The sequence below is a fragment of the Miscanthus floridulus genome, chromosome 12, assembly GCF_019320115.1.
Source record: "Miscanthus floridulus cultivar M001 chromosome 12, ASM1932011v1, whole genome shotgun sequence".
Taxonomy (NCBI): Eukaryota; Viridiplantae; Streptophyta; class Magnoliopsida; order Poales; family Poaceae; genus Miscanthus; species Miscanthus floridulus.
The window spans coordinates 81,807,076-81,830,963 of record NC_089591.1 but is presented as its reverse complement, the minus strand read 5'-3'; the positions used below and the strand labels follow the sequence as shown (position 1 = coordinate 81,830,963).

The 23,888-nt window shown below is 46.3% G+C and overlaps 3 protein-coding genes and 1 long non-coding RNA gene across 7 annotated transcripts; 2 read left to right on the top strand and 2 right to left on the bottom strand.

Annotated features, from left to right (window-relative positions):
• Window positions 1-11,199, bottom strand: LOC136498002 (general transcription and DNA repair factor IIH subunit TFB2-like). 3 transcript variants are annotated; one of them, XM_066493923.1, is made up of 17 exons: window positions 10,739-11,199; window positions 10,212-10,312; window positions 9,894-10,070; window positions 9,652-9,819; window positions 8,470-8,538; window positions 5,307-5,400; window positions 5,039-5,139; window positions 4,450-4,495; window positions 4,313-4,372; window positions 4,152-4,220; window positions 3,688-3,771; window positions 3,533-3,616; window positions 3,314-3,399; window positions 2,413-2,503; window positions 702-782; window positions 548-622; window positions 1-440 (listed from the first exon to the last, which is right to left on the bottom strand). In XM_066493923.1, the coding sequence occupies exons 3-17, from the start codon at window positions 10,004-10,006 to the stop codon at window positions 306-308; spliced, it is 1,356 nt and encodes a 451-aa protein (XP_066350020.1). In that variant the 5' UTR covers window positions 10,007-10,070; window positions 10,212-10,312; window positions 10,739-11,199; the 3' UTR covers window positions 1-305. The 3 variants fall into 3 exon arrangements, with proteins under 3 accessions (XP_066350020.1, XP_066350021.1, XP_066350019.1); XM_066493924.1 differs by having other exon boundaries at window positions 9,894-10,088; window positions 10,212-10,299; XM_066493922.1 differs by having other exon boundaries at window positions 2-440; window positions 9,894-10,088.
• Window positions 11,200-12,774: 1,575 nt separating this feature from the next.
• On the top strand, window positions 12,775-16,235 carry LOC136496863 (tetraspanin-19-like). The gene is made up of 6 exons (XM_066492627.1): window positions 12,775-13,235; window positions 14,258-14,357; window positions 14,774-14,854; window positions 14,955-15,059; window positions 15,520-15,833; window positions 15,926-16,235. The coding sequence occupies exons 1-5, from the start codon at window positions 13,069-13,071 to the stop codon at window positions 15,745-15,747; spliced, it is 681 nt and encodes a 226-aa protein (XP_066348724.1). The 5' UTR covers window positions 12,775-13,068; the 3' UTR covers window positions 15,748-15,833; window positions 15,926-16,235.
• A 749-nt stretch (window positions 16,236-16,984) lies between these two features.
• Window positions 16,985-20,607, bottom strand: LOC136498003 (E3 ubiquitin-protein ligase AIRP2-like). Its single transcript, XM_066493925.1, has 6 exons — window positions 20,165-20,607; window positions 19,682-19,832; window positions 18,278-18,344; window positions 17,918-18,155; window positions 17,320-17,521; window positions 16,985-17,229 (listed from the first exon to the last, which is right to left on the bottom strand). Exons 1-6 carry the CDS (start codon window positions 20,242-20,244, stop codon window positions 17,200-17,202), a joined length of 768 nt encoding a protein of 255 aa, XP_066350022.1. The 5' UTR covers window positions 20,245-20,607; the 3' UTR covers window positions 16,985-17,199.
• Window positions 20,608-21,737: 1,130 nt separating this feature from the next.
• Window positions 21,738-23,651, top strand: LOC136498011 (uncharacterized). Of its 2 annotated transcripts, XR_010769491.1 has the most exons (4): window positions 21,740-22,126; window positions 22,254-22,947; window positions 23,024-23,099; window positions 23,468-23,651. It is a non-coding gene; the product is annotated as an uncharacterized lncRNA (long non-coding RNA). The 2 variants fall into 2 exon arrangements; XR_010769490.1 differs by having other exon boundaries at window positions 21,738-22,126; window positions 22,254-23,099.
• The last annotated feature ends 237 nt before the right edge of the window (window positions 23,652-23,888 follow it).

The window sequence follows — 23,888 nt, the reverse complement described above, 5'->3', positions numbered from 1 at the left end:
TTCCAGAAACTTCAAATTTTATAGATAATAAGATGTAATTATTTGACGGATTTTTGGCCTAGTCTCAATTTAACAAGTAAAGAGGTGGGTATATCACTGTCAATCTAACTTATAGGAACCAATTAGCGAAGAAAGGTTGCATGGACTGCAGGAGAAATTGCAGGCATAAAAAACAATAAAAGGAATGAAAGATAATTGTGAATTTTCTGCATCATTAACAGCTGTAGTAAAGATGTCAGATGCTATGTCAACACATTATGTGGGGACTGGGGAGCTAAACAAAATTTTTATTACAAGGTCTTTTTTCATCTTTGCCTGCGGAGGAACTCCCTCATTTCAGGGTGGAACTCTCCTCGTACAATCAGTCTCATTCTCTTAGAGTCCTCCCAGAGCAAGTACCCACTATCCCTTGCATAATCACAGCATTGTTCAAACCATTCCTGCATGAGGAAGTCGAATTAAATGCACTGCCAGCGTACCAGAAAAGTAAGCGAGCAGTATATGTGGCAGATAGGCAGATGCATGGTAAAGATAATAATGTGTTTACCTTGCTAGGAAAATCTTCGTACAGATGTGATGGAATCATCTCAACCCTGTTGCGGTCAGTTTCCCACAGCCTAATCTGAATATATGAGCATCGAATTACTAATGTACTGTATAATAATAAAGCATAGTAAGTGTTGCCTGGCCGCGGTTCTTACCTGATCTGTGACATTCTCCGGGACAGCAGGTATCTTGTCAGCAACACGAGGGTGAGCATTTTGTCTAAGAAATGAAATTATCTGAAAAACAAGAAGATAACCAGTCTTGTTAAAACAAGATGCAAGCTAGATCTTAAATGTAAGACTGCTTTCACAGATACCCTACAACTGCTTTTCCAAGACAAGAAAAAGAATAGAAACTAAGCTGATGGACAAAATCTGTTACTGAAACCCACACTATGTCTAACAAAGAAACTGTAAATTCTGATAGGTCATAACGGATTTTAACATACTACCCACACTGTCTATTACTCGTCAGTTTGGTTCACAGTCTCCACAATAAATACCAATGACCACCAACAACAACAAAGCCTTCAAGTCACAAACAAGTTGGGGTATACTAGAGTTGAAACCCAGCAGAAGCAATCAAGGTTCAGGCACGTGAATAGCTGTTTTCCAAGCACTCCTATCTAAGGCTAAGTCTTTGGGTATATTCCATCCTTTCAAGTCTCCTTTTATTGCCTCTACCCAAGTCAACTTCGGTCTTCCTCTGCCTCTCTTCACGTTACCATCCTGGCTTAGGATTCCACTACGCACCAGTGCCTCTGGAGGTCTCCGTTGGACATGTCCAAACCATCTCAACCAGTGTTGGACAAGCTTTTCTCCAATCGGTGTTACCCCTAATCTATCACGTATATCATCATTCCGAACTCGATCACTTCTTGTATGACCGCAAATCCAACGCAACATAAGCATTTCCGCGACACTTATCTGTTGAACATGTCGTCTTTTCGTAGGCCGCAACATTCTGCACCATACAACATAGCAGGTCTAATCGCCGTCCTATAAAACTTGCCTTTTAGCTTCTGTGGTACCCTTTTGTCACATAGGACACCAGATGGTTGGCGTCACTTCATCCACCCTGCTTTGATTCTATGGCTAACATCTTCATCAATATCCCCGTCTCTCTGTAGCATTAATCCTAAATATCGAAAGGTATCCTTTCTAGGCACTACTTGACCTTCCAAACTAATATCTTCCTCCTCCCGAATAGTAGTGCCGAAGTCATATCTCATATACTCAGTTTTAGTTCTACTGAGTCTAAAACCTTTGGACTCCAAAGTCTCCCGCCATAACTCCAGTTTCTGATTCACTCATGTCCGGCTTTCATCAACTAGCACCACATCGTCCGCGAAAAGCATACACCAAGGGATGTCCCCTTGTATGTCCCTTGTGACCTCATCCATCACTAAGGCAAACAGATAAGGGCTCAAAGCTAACCCTTGATGTAGTCTTATCCTAATCGGGAAGTCCTCCGTGTCTCCATCACTTGTTCGAACACTAGTCACAACATTGTTGTACATGTCCTTAATGAGCCCGACGTACTTCGTTGGGACTTTATGTTTGTCCAAAGCCCACCACAAAACATTCTTTGGTACTTTATCATAAGCCTTCTCCAAGTCAATAAAAACCATGTGTAGGTCCTTCTTCTTCTCCCTATACCGCTCCATAACAATAAATACCAATGACCATTCCAAGTTTTAGATACGTGTCAATACTTTTGATAACAAATATACCTAACATTTTCCTCATTTCACATGAATACAATCAACCATACTTTGATGCATATAGTGGCCAGTTGGCCACAGTTTTAGAAGATCGGCTGTGCACGTTTTAAGATTACAAGTAAACGGAGGTTGTATTATTGTACCTGCTCAGCAGTTATTCCATTCTCAAAAGCACCATAGATACTTTCTTTTGTAACAGCTCCTACGATGAGGTTTGGAAGTTGATACTCCACCCTTGAAAGAAAACACAAAGTGAACACTGAATACTTTCCTTTCAGAATAAATGAGCGCATCAACAAAGATAAAAATATTGGCATCACACAAAGTAATATTACAGAACTAATCAGGTCAAATAGCCAATATAATGAAACCTAAGAACAAATCCTGTCAACTAAACTCATTCAAAACCATGTTTTCAGTATCAAATCTTAGAGTCTCTAATCAACCTCAGTAGTAGGATACAAAAGTCAATTTCACCTTGCCATGTTTGTTGCAAAGCTAGCACAAGGTGGCAAAGCACCATCTGGACACAATACAGCCAACAGCGCACAGCTGACAACAATACTTTCAGATGCAGGTGGTTCAAACAGCAAGATCTGCAAGACACCAACAGTACCACAACTCTAAAGTGCTACCACCTCCAAGAAATGTCTACAGATGGCTTATTTTAGTAATTCAAGAGTTTTGCCTAGATATAGTACTGGATTACACTAGAAGCTTAACCCATGCAATCTAATTTATGAAAACCAAAAAAAAACTAAACAAGCATCTATCTGAAACTCACAACAGTGACCACTGAGCAATCTAGTAGGAATGTCAGATAACTGAATTAAAATATACTGACATAACAATCAGGTAATCGAACTTTAGTACAGAGCCCACAGAGTCGACACATCAGTTGCCCTCTTTGCATGCGACATATAGCATGTAAGCACATTAATAAACAGAAGAATGTAGTCCTCTGACAGGAGCTAGTGAGCTACGTGATAACTGCTACGATACCATAGCATTAATTAAAAAATGGTCATAAGATATCTCATGTACCTTGCAAAAAGGCGTAGAATTTCACAGTGCAGTTTGGAAGTAGAGTATGCATACATTCGAAAGTTTGTCTCAACAACCACAAATCCCTGCGGCAACACACTACATGTTTTATAATCATGATCACTGCTTGCTTATAGGGGACAAGTAGGTGGAGGTTATAGAGAAGATTTGGAAAAACATAAATAATTGCAGAAGCAAGGGATGCAAATGTTATGCAACCTCTTTGTTAGATGATGAATCTGACAAGCTTGCTGAGAGATTAGTAGCCAGTTGGGTAGGAATGAACCAGCGATCCATTCGACCCTGAAATTCAAAACTTGCTATTATCATCAGAAAGATGGTCGGGGCAAAAGAACAAAAGATAAAATTTCTACCTGCTGCTGTTTGACTAGTCCCAATTCTGCAAGATCCCTGATGGCAATCCTTTGGATATCACTCAGAGTATTCAAGCTATAAGCCTGAAACATGAACAAAGCAGAAAGAATGCATGGCCATGAATTTCTCTACCAACATACAAGCACAAACTTCAACGTAAGATGCAGGTTAATTTCATTTATTAGATTCAGAATGCAGTGCCTTTAAAAAAATTTCAATAACTCTTAATCAGACATGCAAGCTTGATGTTCCTACCATGTAAAAATCGTGGAATAGTTACAGCTTCTTCAAGATGCTCATCTGATATCACTTATGAGAACTTCATTTTTCCTATTCATGTATTGTATTGCCAAAGGACAAGTTGCTATGAATATAGGAGTTTTCACAGACATCACCATATTGGCAAGAAAATTGTGTACAGCTACTTGCTTAACATGATGTTCTGAAAGTAGTATCACTTTACCGCTCCCAATTTATGAAAGCTAAGTTCCAAGAGAAATGATATCAGCTCCGTAGGGTCCACTCCACGTTCCTATTTGATAACACAAGTAATCAGCAACAGAGTTTAACACAAAGTCACAAACATGAATCAACAGAAATATTACAAGGATATGACACCAATACCTCTGCAGATGAAATGTATTCTCTCATTATGTACCAAAGTTGTGCATTTGTTTCCATCAGCTGATAGCATAGAAAATATTAAGAGCCAAAGACGGAAATCTGTCGGTTAACGTATTAGCTGAGAACAGAGAACTAACAAGAAATTGGAAGCCATTCTCAGTCAACTTTGAAGCTTCACCATCCCTGCAAGCACACCAAATCAGGAAATCATATCATCAAAATTATCGCTTATATCAGTCAATCAAAAATATATAACGATGCTGATCAACATACAGCAACAAATCAAAATATGATTTAAATGTTGTACATGGTTGGTGATATCAAACATGATTTACAAATATCTTGATTATTTTAACCCAAAAAAAACATTCAACTGAACTGAATCGTTTAATCAACTCTTACAACCAGGAAATAGAACAGTAGATACATTGCTTTTACTAAGTATCTAGACATAGTGTATATCTAAGTGCATAGCAAAAACTATGTATCTAGAAAAGCCAAGACGTCTTATAATTTGGAATGGAGGGAGTAGTTACTGCTTACTGTTTAGTGTATCTATTACCATGTAGAATTCTAGAGAATGCCACAGGATATATTATCCAACTGTACTACAAGAAATAAAGAGTTGCAGCAACTTGGCAATTGATTATTGTTCAAACAACATTTGACTATCACTAATTTATAAGAAACTAACCTAACTGTCAAGACAGGGGAACTAGATGGAACCTTGAACTCAGAAGACCACGCTGAAATGTCTTCATCATGGAGGAGCTAAAACTTGTCCCTTTTTCGACTTGGGATGAATTGATCAATTGCAACAAGAAGCACTATAATCCCAACACGAAATAGAAAAATCATATATATATATATACCTATATATATAAGCCAACACAGGATTCAAAGAGGAAAAGAAGACGGTGAAGATACTATAAAGAAAAGTAAAATACAGACAGACATGGTAAACACGTTCTGAGTTAAGCTTTGGCATCCTAACCTCCCATTGATCAAGAGCATAGGCTTCCAGATCTGCTGGCGTGGGCAATCGACCAGTGACACTTAATGGTAAAGGTTCCCTTGGTAAACTTCCACTGCAATAAAAGTAAAAAAGAAATGAAATGTAAAAGTCATATGATCAACCGATTAATGTAGTAGCGAGAAGCTCTTTATAGGAGGTGATCTTAATGGCCATGTAGGTACATCAAGTGCAGGTTTCGAGGCGGTTAATGGGGGTTTCGGATATGGTAGTAGGAACCAGGAGGGAGAGGAAGTCTTAGACTTCGCCATAGCTTTTGATCTGATGATAGCTAACACTTTCTTCCGTAAGAGACAGTCCCATTTAGTGACCTTTAGTAGCGGCCAGTACTCTAGTCAAATCGACTTTGTCGTTACAAGAAGGAGGGATAAACGAATATGCGTGGATTGAAGGTGATACCTGGAGAATGTGTGGTCGCTCAACACAAGCCGGTGGTGGCTGACTTCCGCTTTCTGGTGCAAGCTCGTGGGAACAAACAAGCTAGGGTTACTAGAACGAAGTGGTGGAAATTAGAAGGGGAGGCATCAAAGGTCTTTAAGGAAAAGTCATTGAAGAGGGCCCTTGGAATGATGAAGGCGATGCAAACAGCATGTGGGAGAAGAAGGCAACATGCGTTCAGAAGGTTGCTTCAGAGGTGCTTGGAGTGACCAAAGGGAGCGGATGCGACTCGAAAGACACTTGGTGGTGGAATGAAGATGTGCAAAAGGCTATTAAGGAAAAGAATGAGTGTTATAAGCACTTGTATCATGACAGGTGTGCAAACAACATAGAGAAGTACAAGGTGGCAAAGAAGACTGCAAAACAAGCGGTGAGTGAGGCAAAGGGGTGGGCCTATGAGGACCTTTACCGACGTTTGAGTACGAAGGAAGGAGCAAAGAACATTTATAGGATGGCTAGGGCTCACGATAGGAACACAGGGGACTTCAACCAAGTCAAGTGCATAAAGGATGAGAGGGAGCAGCTCTTGGTGAAGGGGATGAGATCAGACATAGATGGCAAGAGTATTTTGATAAATTGTTCAATGGTGAGAACGAGAACACCACCGTTCAGCTGGACGACTCGTTTGATGACACTAATAGGTGCTTTGTGCAGAGGATTCAAGAATCGGAGGTCGGAGAAGCCTTGAAAAGGATGAAAGGGGGCAAAGCGATGAGCCCTGATGGTATCCCAATCAAGGTGTGGAGATGTTTCGGGAATATAGCTATAGTATGGCTAACCAAGATGTTCAACAATATCTTTCGATCGAACAAGATGCCTGAGGAGTGGAGAAGAAGCATATTGGTACCAATCTACACGAACAAGGGAGATATCCAAAGTTGTAATAATTATCGGGAAATTAAGTTGATGAGCCACACTATGAAGTTATGGGAGAGTCACCGAGCAGCGCCTGCGAGGAACGACGCAGATATCAACAAACCAATTTGGTTTCATGCCTGGAAGATCAACCACAGAAGCAATCTTCTTAATAAGACATGTTATGAAGCGGTTTAGAGAGCAGAAGAAGGACCTCCACTTGGTTTTCATTGACTTAGAGAAGGCTTATGACAAGATACCAAGAAATGTTATGTGGTGGTTTTTGGACAAACATAAAGTCCCATCAGAGTACGTGACCCTCATCAATGACATGTACAACAATGTTGTGAATAGTGTTCGAACAAACGATGGTAACACAGATTACTTCCCGATTAAAATTGGACTTCATCAAAGGTCAGCCTAAGCCCGTATCTCTTTGCCTTGGTAATGGATGAGATTACCAGGAACATACAAGGGGATATCTCTTGGTGTATATTGTTTGCTGATGATGTAGTGTTAGTGGACGAAAGCCAGGCGGGAGTAAATAGGAAACTAGAGTTATGGCGTCAGACCCTTGAGTCTAAAAGTTTTAGATTGAGCAGAACTTAAACCGAATACATGATATGCGACTTTGGCGGAGTTGTACAGGAGGAGGGAGATGTGAGTTTGGAAGGCAAGTAGTGCCTAAGAAGGATACCTTTCGGTATCTGGGATCGATGCTACAGAGGGAATGCGGACGTTAACCATAGAATCAAAGCAGGGTGGATTAAGTGGCCACAAGCTTCTGGCATTCTCTGTGACAAGAGGGTACCACAAAAGCTAAAAGGCAAGTTCTATAGAACGGCGGTTAGACCGGCTATGTTGTATAGAGCAGAATATTGGCCTACAAAGATTCGACATGTTCAACAACTGAGTGTTGCAGAAATGCGTATGTTGCGATGGATTTGCGGTCACACAAAAATGGACCGAGTTCGAAACGATGATATACGTGATCGCCTAGAGGTAGCACCAATTGAAGAAAAGCTTGTCCAACATCGGTTGAGGTGGTTTGGCCGTGTCCAAATGAGACCTCCAGAGACACCAGTGCATTATAGAGTCCTAAGTCAAGCTAATAATATGAGGAGAGGTAGAGGAAGACCGAAATTGACATGGGGGGGACAATAAAAAAAAGATTTGAAAGCTTGGGATATACCTAAAGATCTATGTTTGAATAGGAATACTTGGAAAGCAGCTATTGAAGTGCCTGAACCGTGACTTGGGGCTCTTGGTGGGTTTCAACTCTAGCCTACCCCAACTTGCTTGGGACTAAAAGACTATGTTGTTGTTGTTGTATCAACTGATTAATGTGCTCCACAAAAGAACTCAGAACAAAAATATTAAATATCACCAGCTTGAGATATATCATGCTACATTATTTTCGTAGAATAAGAAGGTTGAACATCACCAGCTTGAGCTATGTCATGTTGGATTGTTTCTTTAAATAAACAAACAGTATGAACAGTATAACCATTACGCGACACTTTTCATTTCATGTACAAAATGGTACTTTCTACACTTCTTCAATACAATCATCTGTAGGAGTGAATTATTTTCTTCCTCAAAAACACCATATGGGTAGAGTTGTTTTCCCAATTGATATTGATAACAGCAGGGCACAGGGTAGTTTTATAAGGCAGAATAAGCATTCCGCACTTCGTATATACATAACATGGAGACTGGAGAGCACATCAGTGATGCTGTGTTGCTGATGCCATCATAGCAGCTCCAAGTTTGAGAAAGGATGGCCCATGCGATTTTCAAACAAAGAAAAGAGTACTTGAGAAAACCATACCCATCAACCAAATACTTCTGCATGTTTCCCTGGAACTTCTGATTCATCTTGTAGCTCACGTCCCGTCGCCTATATATGCATACCCAAACCATGAGAGCTAGGAAGTGATTAATTTACCATGCACCAGCAAGCTTGCAGTGCTAAGCACAGCAGTCAGTCAAGCAAAAGCTAATAATAAGTTAGCAGGATTCTCAAAGAAGTACACAATAAAGAGTCAATTGCTATGATTAATCAATCATTACAAATTCTCGCTTCTCCACCTTAAATAAAATAGTATGGATATTTCAAAAACAAGCATTCATACCAAGCCATGTGCCCATGTATACAAGCGTACCATTCACCTTCACATGTTAGAAGTATATTTCACAAGACAATTTTTTTTCAAGAAATACAAGACAATCTCTTTCAGCCAAAGTAAAGAAACATGCAAATCTATAAGTGTGATTGACCAAGAACCCTAATCAGCACCCAATCTTTTGCATCCAAACTCCAAAGACATGGCCATCTCATGATGATAATTTAGCAACACAGCCATCAAATTTCCTGTGATTACTGGTTATTTCATCATGAACATGTAAAAGGTTGGCTGATTAAATAAATAAAGGAGGTGTCACAACCTAATAGCTTGCTACAACCACACATATTGTCAAACATGCACAGCTGATGTTAAGGCTAGTGGACCGGCACTGGCCAGGGCTATTAGTTCCGCAGCACAGCAGATTAGGATTATTTTGTTCAAGTTTGTTAGCAGATAAGATGTGTTACTTGCATGGATTAGATGTGTTACTTGCATGCCTAACAACCTACTAACAAGTAACAAATCTTATCCATGCAAGTAACTAATCTATCTGCTAACATACTTGAACAAACTAATCCTAATCTACTGTGCTGCAGAACTAATAGTCCTGGCCAGTGCCAGCCCACTAGCCATAACAGCTGAAATGCAAATTATTGCTTGCTCTGAACAACAAATGCATTACTGATTGCCATAGGGCAAAATAATTTTGGTAAAATTAGCATTGGTAACTGTGAAAAACTAAGCTCCCATGAATGCATAAAAAGATAAACACTACAGAGATGAAATTGATTCATTAATAGCTGATCTGCTCCAGGTCAGTTACAGTGTGCTGATACTTCAAGCTATAAATACCCAGAATTTCATGGAGATGGATGATTTCTTACCTGTCGCGCACTTCGACAAAGACCCTGAGTTGGAGAAGCTTATCAATGGCAACCTTGTGCTTGGCAGCATATTCATTGAGCACCCACTCTTCCATTGCTGCAGCGGTCACCGGTGCCAGCACATACAACATCTGCAGTGCATACTTCTTTGCCAGTGGGGGAAGTGACCTGTTAACTTAACTGAATCAAGATGAGGAAAGCAAGAACTAATAATGCACTATAAAAAACTGTGGATTCTGGACCTGAGTACCGCCTCACAGATAAAGGCTGAGTCATAGAGCATATCAAGCTTGCCAGCAGGAAGAGCAGCCACCATATCCATGAAGTTCCGTGCCACCACCATTACCTGCGGCATCTTCGTAGTGCTGGTGGAGAACAGAGGGCTGGGTTCCAAATCTTTGTTACTTCAAAATTGACTCCTTCAAAATTGCATACACCTGAGCAGTCTCAGTAACCAGGGGCAGATCCAGGGCATGGGTGCACATTGTACAACCGCTAACTTTTTTTGCAAAAGAAATTAGGGTGGGGATGCTTTGCAATACGGGTAGGGGAGGGTGTACCAGGAGGATGGTCGTCGCTGATGAAGGGCCCAAGAAAAGGGAGGCACTGCTCACACCAGAGACAGAACCAGGATTTCCCAGGGTAGTCCTAGCAAATTTTACTGTATGCAGTTGAGTATAATCTAAATTAACAATTCGGTTATACATATACGATACTTGTAAGAAATTCGGCATACAAACATGAGACTGTCAAAAGCACGGTACACATTTAAAAGGTCTCGTTGGTATCTTAAATTCAACAAAATAAGTCGGAAACTTTCACAGAACACGGTGTAAATAGTTCTAAGATAAAACTTCCGTGCTTCATGCCTCTACTATGTAACAGCATTTGCAATGTGTAGGTAAGCTGACACGAGATTAAGCCCAATATGAAGTGCAGTAGAAACTGGCATGACACTGCAATGAATTTCACTCTCCACTGAATATGCTCAGTACTGCTCTATCTAAGGAATTGACAAAACAGCTGCGTTATAGCAAATAGCAATGCCCATTGCCTAGGTAAAATGCCAAATATGCTCAGTGCTCACCACTGAATAAGACGAGACGAGGAGGTGCTACAGTCTGCAAAGGGATGTCCGCCACTCTGCCTTTCCAGAGGTGAGAAGCGGCTGAATCCCTAGAACGTCGAGCCGGGCGGAGCGGGGAGCAGGGCACGGCGGGCGACCGGGTCCCGGAGCAGGGGAGGAGGAGCAGAAGACGGGGCACAGCAGCACGGCGCACAGAGGAGCGGAGGATAGTGGGCGGTGGCGGCGCATAGCGAGGCGAGGCGAGCCGCTAGTACGAAGCCAGCCTGCCCGAGTCAAGGCCTCGCGGTCGCGGGTGTTGAATCTCCGTCTCACGCCTGGGGAGGGCAGCGGTAGGACTGGGGAGGGCGGTGGCAGCGCTCGCGGCTGGGGAGGACGGCGGCGGCGCGAGCGTCGTCGCGACTGGGGAGGGGAGCGGCGGCGCGAGCGACGGAGGACTAGGGAGACGGGAAAGCGCGGGCCGTCGTGGCAACGGGGAACTGGGGAAGGGAGGGACCGGAAAACTTCCGGTGCGACCGGTCGGCACCCTGCCGTCCGCCGACTACAGGAGCGAGCAGCCCACGAGGAGCGTGCGGCGGCCCACGCGGAGGCAGCCTCGAGCGCCGGCCCACGCGGAGGCAGCCTCGAGCGCGTAGGCGTCCACGCTGAGCACGGAGCGCTGTCTTCCAGTTCCAGGTATTGTGTTTTTCCTTTTTTTCTATTTCTTTTTTTCCTTTCCTTTTTATTTATATTTGTATTTTTACTTACTGATTTTTTTCCTTAGTGATTTTTTTCTTACTGATTTTTATTTTTATTTTACTCTAAATTTTCCACCCATGTATTTCAGATTTATCGTCTCGAATCTAAGGCTATAAACTAGACATTTGCATCGAAATCTCCATGACAAACACACAGGTGAGACTTGCTTTTGCCAAATCAGTTATTCATGCCATGTTTCCTAGGTGCCGATCGTCTAACTTGAAACTTTACATCAGATGACTTTAAGATTTGGTCTCAAACTAGGTTAAAAGATAGACTCAATCGCCACTATTTCTCATGCTACGCACTAGACTAGCTAGCGAGAACATCTCAAGATGACAAGGTTTGGGGGGTTAGGGCATGGCCAACGTAAGTAAACCAATAGAAGTAGTGATTTCAGTTTAAAGTTTTGCGACACATCGACAAGAAGTGTTAAAGCCATCCTAAACCCCCAGCGCATGGTGCTACTGCCACTTTCCTTATCTTCTGTCAAAGCTATACTTTTGTTAGGCGATAGCAATTGCTTTTGGCCCCTAACGCCCACCCAACCATAAACCTCCCACTTCTGTCGGGTGAAGCAGCCGCAACTTTTGCAGAGAGCCACCGAGAAAGGGTCACTCAAGTGATTACACGCACGCTAGATTGAGAACGAAAATCTCGCATGAACAGTGCTAACTCGATCATTTCTGTTCACTCGCGCCACTGCGTCAGGTCTTTCCCATCTACACATCATAACACATCATTACCCATGTTAACATCAAGCAATCAACACACACGATCAAACCACACGAAACACAAAGACATCCATCCTTGTTGTCAAAAAGAAAAGAAAAAGAAAAAAAAACATCCATCCTCCCGAGTCCCGACACAAGGTATACAAGCAGAACCGTAGAAGACCACCAACCCATGCGGTGCGGCCGTGCGGGACCGGGACGTGACGGCGAAGCTGTTTCACGGCGAGGCGTAGCAACGTTTAGGCTGTGTTTAGTTCGCGAATTTTGGGAATTTGACTACTGTAGCACTTTCGTTTTTATTTGGCAATTAGTGTTCAATCATGGACTAATTAGGCTCAAAACGTTCGTCTCGCAATTTCCAACCAAACTGTGTAATTAGTTTTTTTTCGTCTATATTTAATGCTTCATACACGTATCGCAAGATTCGATGTAATGACAACTGTATTATTTTTTGAGAAATTTTTTTTGAACTAAACCCGCACTTATTACACCCGTCCCCGTCGGCCGTCGGAAACTCCCCGCCATCCTTTCCCACCGCACTCTCTCTCCCTCTCTTTCTCTGCAGTCTGCACGGCGGGGCTCCACTCATCCACCACGCCATCGCTTCTACAAGATCCCACCCCACGTCAAACCAAACCCGGCCGCGGAGAAACCCACCCGGTCTCCGCTTCTCCCGCACGCGCAGGCTGCTGCTGCCTCCATCCTGCGACCGCCGCTTGCCCGCTTCGTTCGCGGAACAAAAAAGTGAGCCGGACCGACCGACGACCCAGCCGAGCCCACGAGAGGGAGGCGCTGCTGGGCTGTCGGAGCCGCGCAGGTCTTGCTCCGGTCAGCCACGGCGGCATCGGCATCGGCATCGGCATGGCGGGGCGGATGGTGCGGAGCTGCGTGCAGACGGCGCTCAAGGCGGCCAACTCCGTCGTGGGGCTCGCCGGCATGGCCGTCATCCTCTACGCGCTCTGGATGCTCCGCGCCTGGTACAGGGAGGTCGCCGACCTCCACCTCCACCAGCGCCTCCCGGTCCCCTGGTCAGCAACCGCTTCTCCCTCCCCTCTCTCATCCTCCTCCTTCCTGCTTGTTAGCAGATCTCGGCCTCCGTTTCTGTTTCCGCTCGCGCTCGCGCTCTAGGAGTCATCAAGGTCTTAGATTTGCAGCTGTTCTTGCCCACAACTTCGCTGTTCTTGATTTCTTCTCCCAACCTGTCCTTCGCTTCGTGAAATGCGTTTGCTTTCAGGCCGAATTCGTAGCAAACTGTATTTACCTTACTGTTCCATCGGACCTTTTTCATTAGAATTAGACGTAGTTCCGCGACCAATCGACGATGCCGTGCAGGAATGAGAGATTAGAAGCGCTGGCGTACTACAACACGAAGCTACCCAGTCACCGCCGAAAGCGCTTTTTAATTCTCCTAAGGCTACTCGTTTCGGATGGGGTGATGGGCACGGCCTCGTCTCATCATGCCACTATCGCGGCAGATTTGGCTACAGTTAGTGACGCATGACAAGGAAGAAACCACTGTCCTATTCTTCTAGTGGACGCTAGTGCTATTCCGTGGGCATGGTGGCTCGGTGATCGGCTTCCGTGTTGCTGTTTTGGACTTGTGCTGCAACCTGCAATGTGGCGTCAGATCGGGACGCATGATGTGATGCAATGGACGGCCTAACTCAAAAGTAGATCCGCGGTTAGTTGATTGGTGGGACAACAGGACAAGAGCACTGATGAAGAATATACAAAGAATGACGATGCTGATGTTAAACAACCAAATAGTGAGCATGTTTAGCCATTGCTTTCCTCATCCTAACAACTGTAGTATTAATATTAATCAAATGGCTTTCCTCATCCTAACAACTGTAGTATTAATCAAATGGGCCAAGTGTCCATGCTTTTGCTGCCATTACGAATCTAAAATGTTAGTGCGGCTTGGAACCGATACTTTAAGAATAAGTAGTTAAATCTGATTTTTGAGCACCATGTCGAAAAATTATGCCTTTCAATATTTCAGACTGTGGAACTGGTTGTTTTACTGAGAAAAAAATTACCGGTCATGCAGGTTCATCTACACATTTCTAGGCCTGGGGATCTTTCTGTGCCTGCTGACTTGCTCTGGGCATATTGCTGCTGAATCTGCAAATGGTCACTGCCTCTCTTGTGTATCCTTTTAGTCGGTAGGTACATGGAGTTAGATGTTGTTTCATATACCACCCTCCATTGCTTGTGTTTACTTGCTGATTACCTATGTTGAATTGCTAGATACATGGAGTTACATGTTATCTGATATACCAGTACCAGCTGCCATCACTTGGGTTTTGCTTGTTGACTACCCATAGTGAATCAGTGGTTAGAAGCTCCTGCTGGTTTATCCAAGGTTTTCGGTTAGGTGCAGAAACTACACTTTTTTTTTCCTGGGCTATATAATTATCTGGACATAAAGATGCCAAAAAGAACTGAATTGAGAGTGAGAGTGCAGGCCTCAAATTGCAGTTACATTCTTTTGAGTTCTATAATGTTTAGTGCGGTGCGACCTCACTGTGATATTGGGTCTCTTTTTCCTTAACCCCACACGTAGTACATGGCCATCGTATTTATGCTTATTATAATGGAAGGCGCAATCACTATGGATGTATTTCTGAATAGCAACTGGGAAGAGGTAAGGAGCTCAGCTGTGAACTTTGATACTTTATGATTTTTTCCTTATATCTGCTATTTTATGTCCTGACAGAGTATTTGATAATTCTCAAAACCTTCAGGATTTCCCCGCTGACCCATCAGGCAAGTTTGAGGATTTCAAGGACTTTGTGAGATCAAATTTTGAGATATGTGAATGGGTAGGCCTCTCAGTGGTGGCTGTTCAGGTTAGATTCTGCTGTATCTCCACTGCAGTAAAAGGCAATTGTTCATTATTGTAGAATTCTACCTTGCATATGACTAGTAAATGTTGTACAAGTTCTTGTGAATGGAGTTAGAAGACACTCGACACTAGTATGTGCAACTTAGTGTGGTGGGGTTTGAACATTCTGGCTTTGAAGAATGCTTAGAAACAAATCGCCTCTAGCATATGCTTTCTTAAGAATGTTTGAGAAACAAGCAAACATGACTGGTGCCATGATTATACCTCATTTGTTTAAAATTGTTAATAATCATTTTTCTAAATGAAAGCAGGTGCTGGCATCCTGTTTTGGGGGGATTCAAAATTTTGCTTGACATATGTTTCTGTTTAATTTGAGTAGCTGCATCATCAAAATTGTACTTTCTGAAGAAAAAACTAGACTTTTGAGCATGAGTGACCCTCTGTTAACATATTCAGTTTTTCAGGTGTTATTAATCATTCTGGGGATGGTACTCAGGACCCTTGGGCCTGACCGTGAGACTGACTATGACAGTGATGATGACACAACTGTGCCTGCGAGGCTGCCTCTCTTGAGAAATCAGGCCCAACATGGTTCAGACTATGCTGAACCTAATACACCCTTGGGCCTGACCGTGAGACTGACTAGGACAGTGATGATGACACAACTGTGCCTGCGAGGCTGCCTCTCTTGAGAAATCAGGCCCAACATGGTTCAGACTATGCTGAACCTAATACATCTCGTAGAAATGATTCATGGAAATTGCGGATTTTAGACAAGGTAAGATGTTTCCCAACAGGGACTTCCGTTTGCAGCTTATTACATTCTAAATGTGCTCACCATTAATAAAGCCTTGCGACCTTTAATTTCAGGTCAACAACTAAGATCTTATAATGATCTCATACAACAGACCCTTCAGGAAAGACTTTTGCTCCTAGGGTTTCGGAAGGATGATAAGATTATACCCTTTTTTTTCTTCTTGTGGAGAGATGATTAGCAGAAGCGATAGAATAGTTCTTAGTTCTGAATGTCTACTTTTGAATGCCATTCAACATGCACAGATATTTGAGTAGCATGTGATTGACCCTTATAATCCCACGATGTATGGGAAGGATGTTGTACCATAATGTTTCATAAAGAGATGAGGGCATGATTGGTGCCTTCCCCGACCAAAGTCAGAAATGTTTGTTCTTTTCCCCCCTTGTCTGCATGTATTTTTATCTGCTTGTCTGCTGTCAGATTTCCTACTTGCATCACCTGTCAATGCCGAAGGATGAAAATGAAATATTTGAAATATGATGTGTGACTGTGAGTACTTGGTGCCGACCAAAGACAAGCATTTGTTCTTTTCCCCTCGTCCATCAGCTGCATCATCCATGTATTTTTATCTGCTTGTCTGCTGTCAGATTTCCTATTTGCATCACCTGTCAATGCCGAAGGATGAAAAATGAAATATTAGAAATATGACGTGTGACTGTGTGAGTACCTAGTATTGTACATATGCTACGGCCTGCATAATTGCCATACTTGTTTGGTTGTGATGGTACGGCAAGTACGGTGCGCCTGCTAGTTTATAGCCACCGGTTGCTCTCACCTGCCGCGATGCTTGCTCCATAAATATCGGGCAGCACGGTCGGTGTCAATAATAAGCTGTTCTCTAGTGTTGTGTTTCTGTACTGTACCACGAATTACTTCGACGAGATGCTCCATGCAGCAATCCTGGTTGGCGCAGGGCCAGTGATGTACTAGCAGCAGATGACGTCTCAACCGATACCGTTGGGTCCATTCATATATGCACTTGCATTAGACAGAACAGTAGGCATCCTGTCACTGGGATTAACCATTCCAACCAGAAAAGATCAGCATCATAGCTTTGCATTGCACCGACAGGAAGCAAGGAATAAAAGCAAACAGTTCGATACACAGAAATATCCGACTGAAACTACACAGCATTCAAATTGAACCCAATACATGCACCAAAGTGTGTCACAATTAGAGCCAGCATACTTCAGAACACAATTGGTTTTCCCTAAAGATTTTCCATTGCGCCATAAATATGTACAAACATTTACAGAAACCTGAACAGACTATACACCCAGTTAGACTCAAATGGTCTATCGTCAGAGTCCACACCCTGCTCCAAGCTTTAGCCACATCCTAGGACGAGGAACATCCTCTGCATGAATCAATAAGCCATGCGTCATCACTCTCAGAAAACAATGGTGAGCAAGTCATCTTGTACTACATACAGCTCGAGCTATTTTACATGAGAATCATAGGCGTAGAAGATGTTATCCGGCGTAACGAGAGGCAGCTTCTCGATGTACATAAACAGGCGCCTGATGTTCTCTCTGGTCACTGTCGCCATGTCAACTACGTCCCGGCAGTCGGTGAACATCCACAGGTCGCCGGAGTTTACTCTTTTGAGGCTGTCCCGACAGAAGGGACAGGATTGAGATCTTGATCGCCTGCCAAAACAAGGATAGATAGCACATGGCTCAATCAATAGAGCTACTATATCTAATAGTATATCTCTGCAGCAGATAGTTCAGCGGTCCCGTTCGCCGTTCGCTTCACTGAAAAATCAAGCCGAAACACTATTCCGGATAATTTGTTGTGAGAGAAAAATACTGTTCCGGCTGAAAAAACAAGCTGAAAAAGACGGATTATAAGATAAGCGAACAGGGTTATCAGACAGCGATGCAAGCTGCCTTGAAGATCAAACTATGAAACTACTCTGACTAGGGCCTTAACAGATCTCTGGTTCTAAAGAGTATACTATTGGCAGGAACATTCAATCCAAAGCTGAGTATACAGTAACTTGTTTAGTCTGTTAATGCCATGTAAATGTGCTCAGTTCTCACCATTGACGGTAGCACTTCATGCACATAGCATGGCTGCAGCTGGGTAGCACCACCTTGCTATTCATCTCCATGCAAATGCCACACTCTTCCTCCCTTTCCATGTCGATCTCGGAAACAGGCCTCTTGCCCTCGTCCTCATCTCTCCTCCGGTATCTCTCCGTGCACACCACCTTCTGCCTCCGGTCGTCGACGTCGCTGATCCCCTTGGGCAGTTGCATAAGGGAGGGAAATATAACAGCTGCAACAAGCAACAATGCGCATCAATATCACAAGACCAAATTACAAACAGGCACTTTTTTCAGTTGCTGTTTTACAAAGTAAAGCTCTTTTTTTTCCCAGTTGTTGTTGTAGAACACTTGCCATAAAATTCTCTGATGCTTGCTTTCCTCTCGTGCGTGGACATGGTGGTACTCCCATCCACATAAACCTGCACAACAAAGTTTGCTTGAGCACAACAGCGAAAGCACAGCACAGAACGGCATCAAATCCTGAACACCACACCACGCCACATCATAGGAACTGAGCCTTTTACCTGTGTGCCATTATAAAATATGGTCGCGGCCTACGTGCCACTAAAAAGTTCGAACGCACCTATTTGCCATGACACTTTACTTTTTTTTGCCTCCCAAGCCATTATGTCCACTTTTCCATCTAACGGTGTCAATCTGCGTTGGAAAAAGTCCCAAATACCCTCACGTTGCTTCTTGACCGTGCCCTTCTTCGTTTCCTCCGCCGGTCGTCTTCGTCCCGTCCTCCACCGTGCGCCGGGGCCGAGGGCGCAGCCGGCCTCGTGGACGTCAGGGTCGGGTGGAGCCTAGCCGCTCGCTGCCTCGAGCCTCCATCGCTGGCGCGCCCACCGAGGGTACCCAGCGATTCCACCGCCCCGGCCACCGCGACGACACGCGCGATGGTCGCACGGCCACGTGCGCCCCTGCGCGGGCCGCGTCGCCGCACCGCCGGCCGCGAGCTCCCTGCCCACCTGAACTCGCCGGACCCAACCCAGGACTGCGCGCGCCAAGGCCGCCTCAAGCCGAGGACGCGCCGGCCCAACCCTGCGCGCCTCCCGGGGCACGGACAGCCCGAAGACAAAGACGACGGCGCCGGGGGAGGCCAGCAGCGCGGCGGCGCGGTGGAACCCGCGCGGCCTGGCTGCTTGGGGGGAGCTCGGCCCCTGGTCGCCGGAGCCGCGTTGTGCGAGTTGCGAGCTGCGAGCGAGGCCTCGACCGCGCGCCGTCTTCTCAGGGCCCGGTGGCGCGTCGGGGCCAGGGCTCGGGGCAGGCGACGGACGTTGGCCGAGCGGACGCCGGCGCATCGAGGCCGCGGCCGGAGCATCGCGGATGTGAGAGGGAGAGGAGAGTCGGGCTTGCCAGAGTCGAGAGGGGCTCGCCGGAGTCGGGAGGGGGCTCGCCAGAGTCGGGACGGGGGTCGCCGGAGTCGGGAGGCTGGCACATCGTGGAGAGGGCCGCGCGGTCGGAAGAAGATGCCGATGGGAAAAAAATGGAGAGCAGTTTACGCCTTGACAGAAGAGCATTTTGAATTTTTTCACTAATTGGGTCCACGTGTCAGGGCTGGCAAACGACAAAAATCATACAGAAGGTGAATGGAATAGCGAGGTAAAAAAAAAAAGTAAAGTGTCATGGCACATGTTGGAACTTTTTAGCACATAGGTGTGTTGGAACTTTTTAGTGACACGTAGCCGCGACCATCTTTTATAATGGTACACAGCTAAAAGCTGATAGGAACTGATGGAGGAACAGAAACCACCTTGTAGATTAGGATCCTGAGCAGCCCAAGCGCGCCGGCGAGGCTGCAGTCGGTCCACTGCACGAGGAAGAGGAAGAAGTGGGCGGCGGGGCTGTAGGACATGCGCATCTGGAGGCAGGCCCCGTCGTAGTCCCTCGAGAAATCCGCTGCCCTGTCGAGTTGTTTGAGCAGTCAGCACAAGGGCACGCGTGAGGCAGCAGCGGCATCACCCACGCACGCCGCACGCACGGAGCCGAGCGTCGGCAACCACCGGCACCCACCGCTCGCTCATGCGCGCGGCGTGACACAGACATGAGAGCTGAACCTCACTGTAGCATAGCATCCACCCACCAAGGCAACTTTTATTTCGCCCTGATTTTGCTCAGAAATCAGGTGGAGCTGGCAGTCGAGATGGAAGTGCGGCAGCTGCGAGCGTGAAATCGGGGCGGCCGCGATGGAAAAAGCCCCGGAAAAGGAGGAGGAATTGGGGGGCGGGGCACTCACAGGGTGTTGGCGTGCTGGATGTCGGCCTCGAGCACCTTGAGCGAGTCCTTGAACGACTTGCGCATGGAGCAGACGACCATCTCCTCTTCCTCTTCCTCCTCGCCGTGGCGGCCTGCTCCGTCTAGCTCCTCGTGCACAGCACCACCCGCCGCTTCAGGCTCCAGCTATCGCCACAGCCACACCATGGAAGAAGTAGCGAGCAGCCGCGCGCGAAGTCCCCCCTAGCCGCCGGATAGCGACAAGGCTCGCTCCACTCCCGCTCCCACTCCCACTCCCACGCACGCCCTGCGGTGCGGTGCCGCCGCCCGCTTTTTGGCTCAGCTCCACTTCACCACTTGGCGTCGTCTCCCTGGCCCTGCTTTCCCTTTGCGCCGGCCCGCTCGCTCCCCGTCCCTGCCCTCTGTTTGTATTCGTTGCGTGGGTGGAGGGAGACTGGGAGAGGAGAGGAGGCCGAGCGAACGGACCTACGGAGGAGCACGGGCACGCGTCCCCCGGGTCACACGCGACAAAGCCGCGACTGACCCGCGGGGCCCAGACGGGGACAGCGCGGCCGCGGCCTCGGCCTCCGTCTGCTTACCCGTCAGGAACTGACAAGCGGGACAGGTGACCAGCGCGGGGCGGCTTGTCAGCGAGAGTGGCTGGGTGGTTCGGTTGGAGAGAGAGCTAGGGGTGAGGGAGTCGGAGTGACATGTGGGCCCGCGGCTGGAGCTGTACTGTTGGAGGGAGGAGGGAGGTGGAGGTGGCCGGCGCTCACATCACGTCTATGCGCCGACGACCCCGGAGGTCGCCGTCGGTCGCCGGCCGGGCCCCGGCGGTGGAAGAGGGAGACGGACAGCGGTGGGGACGTTGGAGAGAGCGTGCACGGCGGCTGGATGAAGTTGAAAAGGCGGCGACGGGCGAGCACGGGTTCTTTCCGACAAGGAAACCGGGAGACAGTGGCAATAAACACTGGTAGTAATAAATGTCGGTGCTAATAATAATAATAATCCAACGAGGACGAGGAGACAGAGTGTTCTGTCCCTGGGGCCTGTGGGCACATAGACCAGGCGCACCGAACGGAACGGCTAGGCGGTGACGGAACGGGTGGGTGCGGCGATGCCGTCACGCGTTGGGCGGTAGTTACGAACGTTCCTCGCGTACGTCTTCGCGAGAGCGCTCCAGTCCAGACACTGGGTGAACAGCTTGGATGCGCGCACGGCGGATCACCCCACCCGTCTCTTTCGCTCATCCATCCGTGACCCGTTCAGCTGAGCTGGATTTACGAGAGAGAAAATACTGTTCTGACAAAAAGATGAATAGTATTTTATGAGGAGGAAGCAGCCGGCTCGGGCTAGCCTGGCATGCAACGGACGTATATATATAATAATATATATGTATATATAATGCTCAAAACAGTTCGCTAGTCTGATGAACATTTCTTGCCCGATGAGAACTAGCTAGCATGGCATGCAACGGGGGCGTGCCGTGCACTCTCTACCTACTTATGTCTAACCGGGATTAAAACCTTGGACTTGGTACCTCATGCTAAATCTCTTACTAGACGAAACCTGCACCAAAGCATCTAGCCTTTTATTTTGCCACGTGTCATTCGAATATAGATCTGCTGGAAGAACTCCGGCCATCCAATTGGCCCACGCCGCCTCCTATTCTCAACCGTTGGATCTGTTTGATCGAGCGGTCGTCGGTTTGGTTTCGTGATCCTTCCGAAGTACTCGTCGTCTCTCCCGTAGCGGGCAAAAGGAAGACAAATCGCCGCCGCGTCTCGACACCGGATTTTGATCTGGCGTCCGAAACCAGCACGGCAGGCAGCGTATCGACCTTCGCCCCGCAGCAACGGTCATCTGCCCCGGCGGCTCCTCCCGAGCTCGAGCACACCAGCGCCCGCCTCTGCCTAGTAGAAACTAGAAAGAAGCAGCGGCGCCTGGCGCCTCGGGCCTCGACCTTCACCACGCAGCGGCGCGGGTACGTCCTCCTGCACCTCTCCTCCGCCGTCGATGATTCCGACGCGGGGCCCTGATTAGGGAAACTACCCACTATGCGTGCTCTCCATGTGTTCGTTGAAATGACTTTCGTGCTATTCTTCTACCAGCTTCGTCATCGTGTCTCCCCGCCGCCGCCGCCTCCGCGCGCGGCGGCAGGCCCACCACCGTCAAAGCGGCGCGGGCAAGCTGGGTGCGTTCGTCGCGCGGTCCACTACTCCACTAGATGCTCGCCGATCGCCGAACGTCGCCAACCCGCATCTATGGAGCCGTACCTTGGTCGGAGCGCGTCGCGCCGAGATTTCACGGCCCCAATCGGGTCTCTATGGATGTTGTGCCGTGCGCCGCCGCGGCCGTTGCAGCTCGTGCGAGTCGACTGCCCCAATCGGCCCTGCATGAGCAGCAGCCGTGCCCCTGCGCGACGGCCCTCCTCCCCACGCGTCCGCTACGCCTCCGCGTGACCCCTCTGCTCCAGCTGTAACAACTCCTGGCATCAGCCATCCAGGAAACTGCATCTCTGCCGCCATTGTAGCTGCTTGTGGTTGCCACGGCAGAAGCAGACTACTCTCCGAGCCAGCCATTGCATGCTCGCCTGGGAAGTTTCTCAGTTCTGACCGCTACCTGATTTTTTTGCCTCCGCCATGTCTTCTCAAACGTTCATTCCGGCACTATGTCCTAGCAGGACACACGTTTGAGGAGATGCAAAGAAGAGGTAACAACACAAGCTCCATGGAGTGCGCACGTTCTATGAATACTGGTAGCTGGCTAGCTACCCTAGCAGATCATATTCTCTGATGATAATGTGTATGATGAAGTTCTTCCGAAGCTTCAGATTTTTTATGTGTCCATAAAATCTGATAGTTGTGATCATGGGTGATAGGGAGGGAGCAGAGTGATAAGCCGACTTTGGTTCTGTTATTATGGAGGACAAAGGGCAATAGCAACGGCACCAAGAGGTGAATTTTTCAAATACCATGACCTGCCTATAAAATTTCTCCTCAATTTTAAGTATGAACATACTTAATCTAAAATGTAAAATTACCATGTGACAGCCCCATACTTATTTGCATTGGTAGAGTACTCAGAAATTTATCACATAATATTACACAAACTTTTAGGTGCCTTCATCAGTTTTTCTTTGCCCAATATGGTAATACTTTTACTGAATTTGGATTGCACCAAAACTCAATCCCACATAAGGATGTATTGCAGCATTCTACATATCCATTCATCTACAGTTTTTTGCATCACTTATATCATGCTTTGCATTCATTATTCTTTAATTTCTTCAGTGCTTTGATAATCTTAGATTTTCGAGTTGCAGGTTATTCGAGATCCTCTGAGCTTTGAGGAAGGGAAATGCTTTTAAATCATAACTGTGGACAAATCTTAGCTTCCCATCTAAATCAGTAAGGTATATAGATGGTTCAGATCTCATTTGCTGAATAAATACATTTTCCCCATGAGATTGTAAATAACATAAAGAATTAATTTGTATGTGTTCTTTCGATTCTGAATTCTATTGCGTCACAGCGAGAATTGCTTAGAACCAATCATGATACTCCCCGATTTGTATAGCCTGCAATGCAACACTGTTGCAAGTTGCGATATATCCTAATTAAAATCTCTTCCATTGATCTGGTATGACTAACGTTAAACGTTCAATGACATTTAATCTGTGTGCCATTGCCGGTGTGCCATACTGCCATGCAGTGATTTATCTTCATACACTCGCAGTCGATATG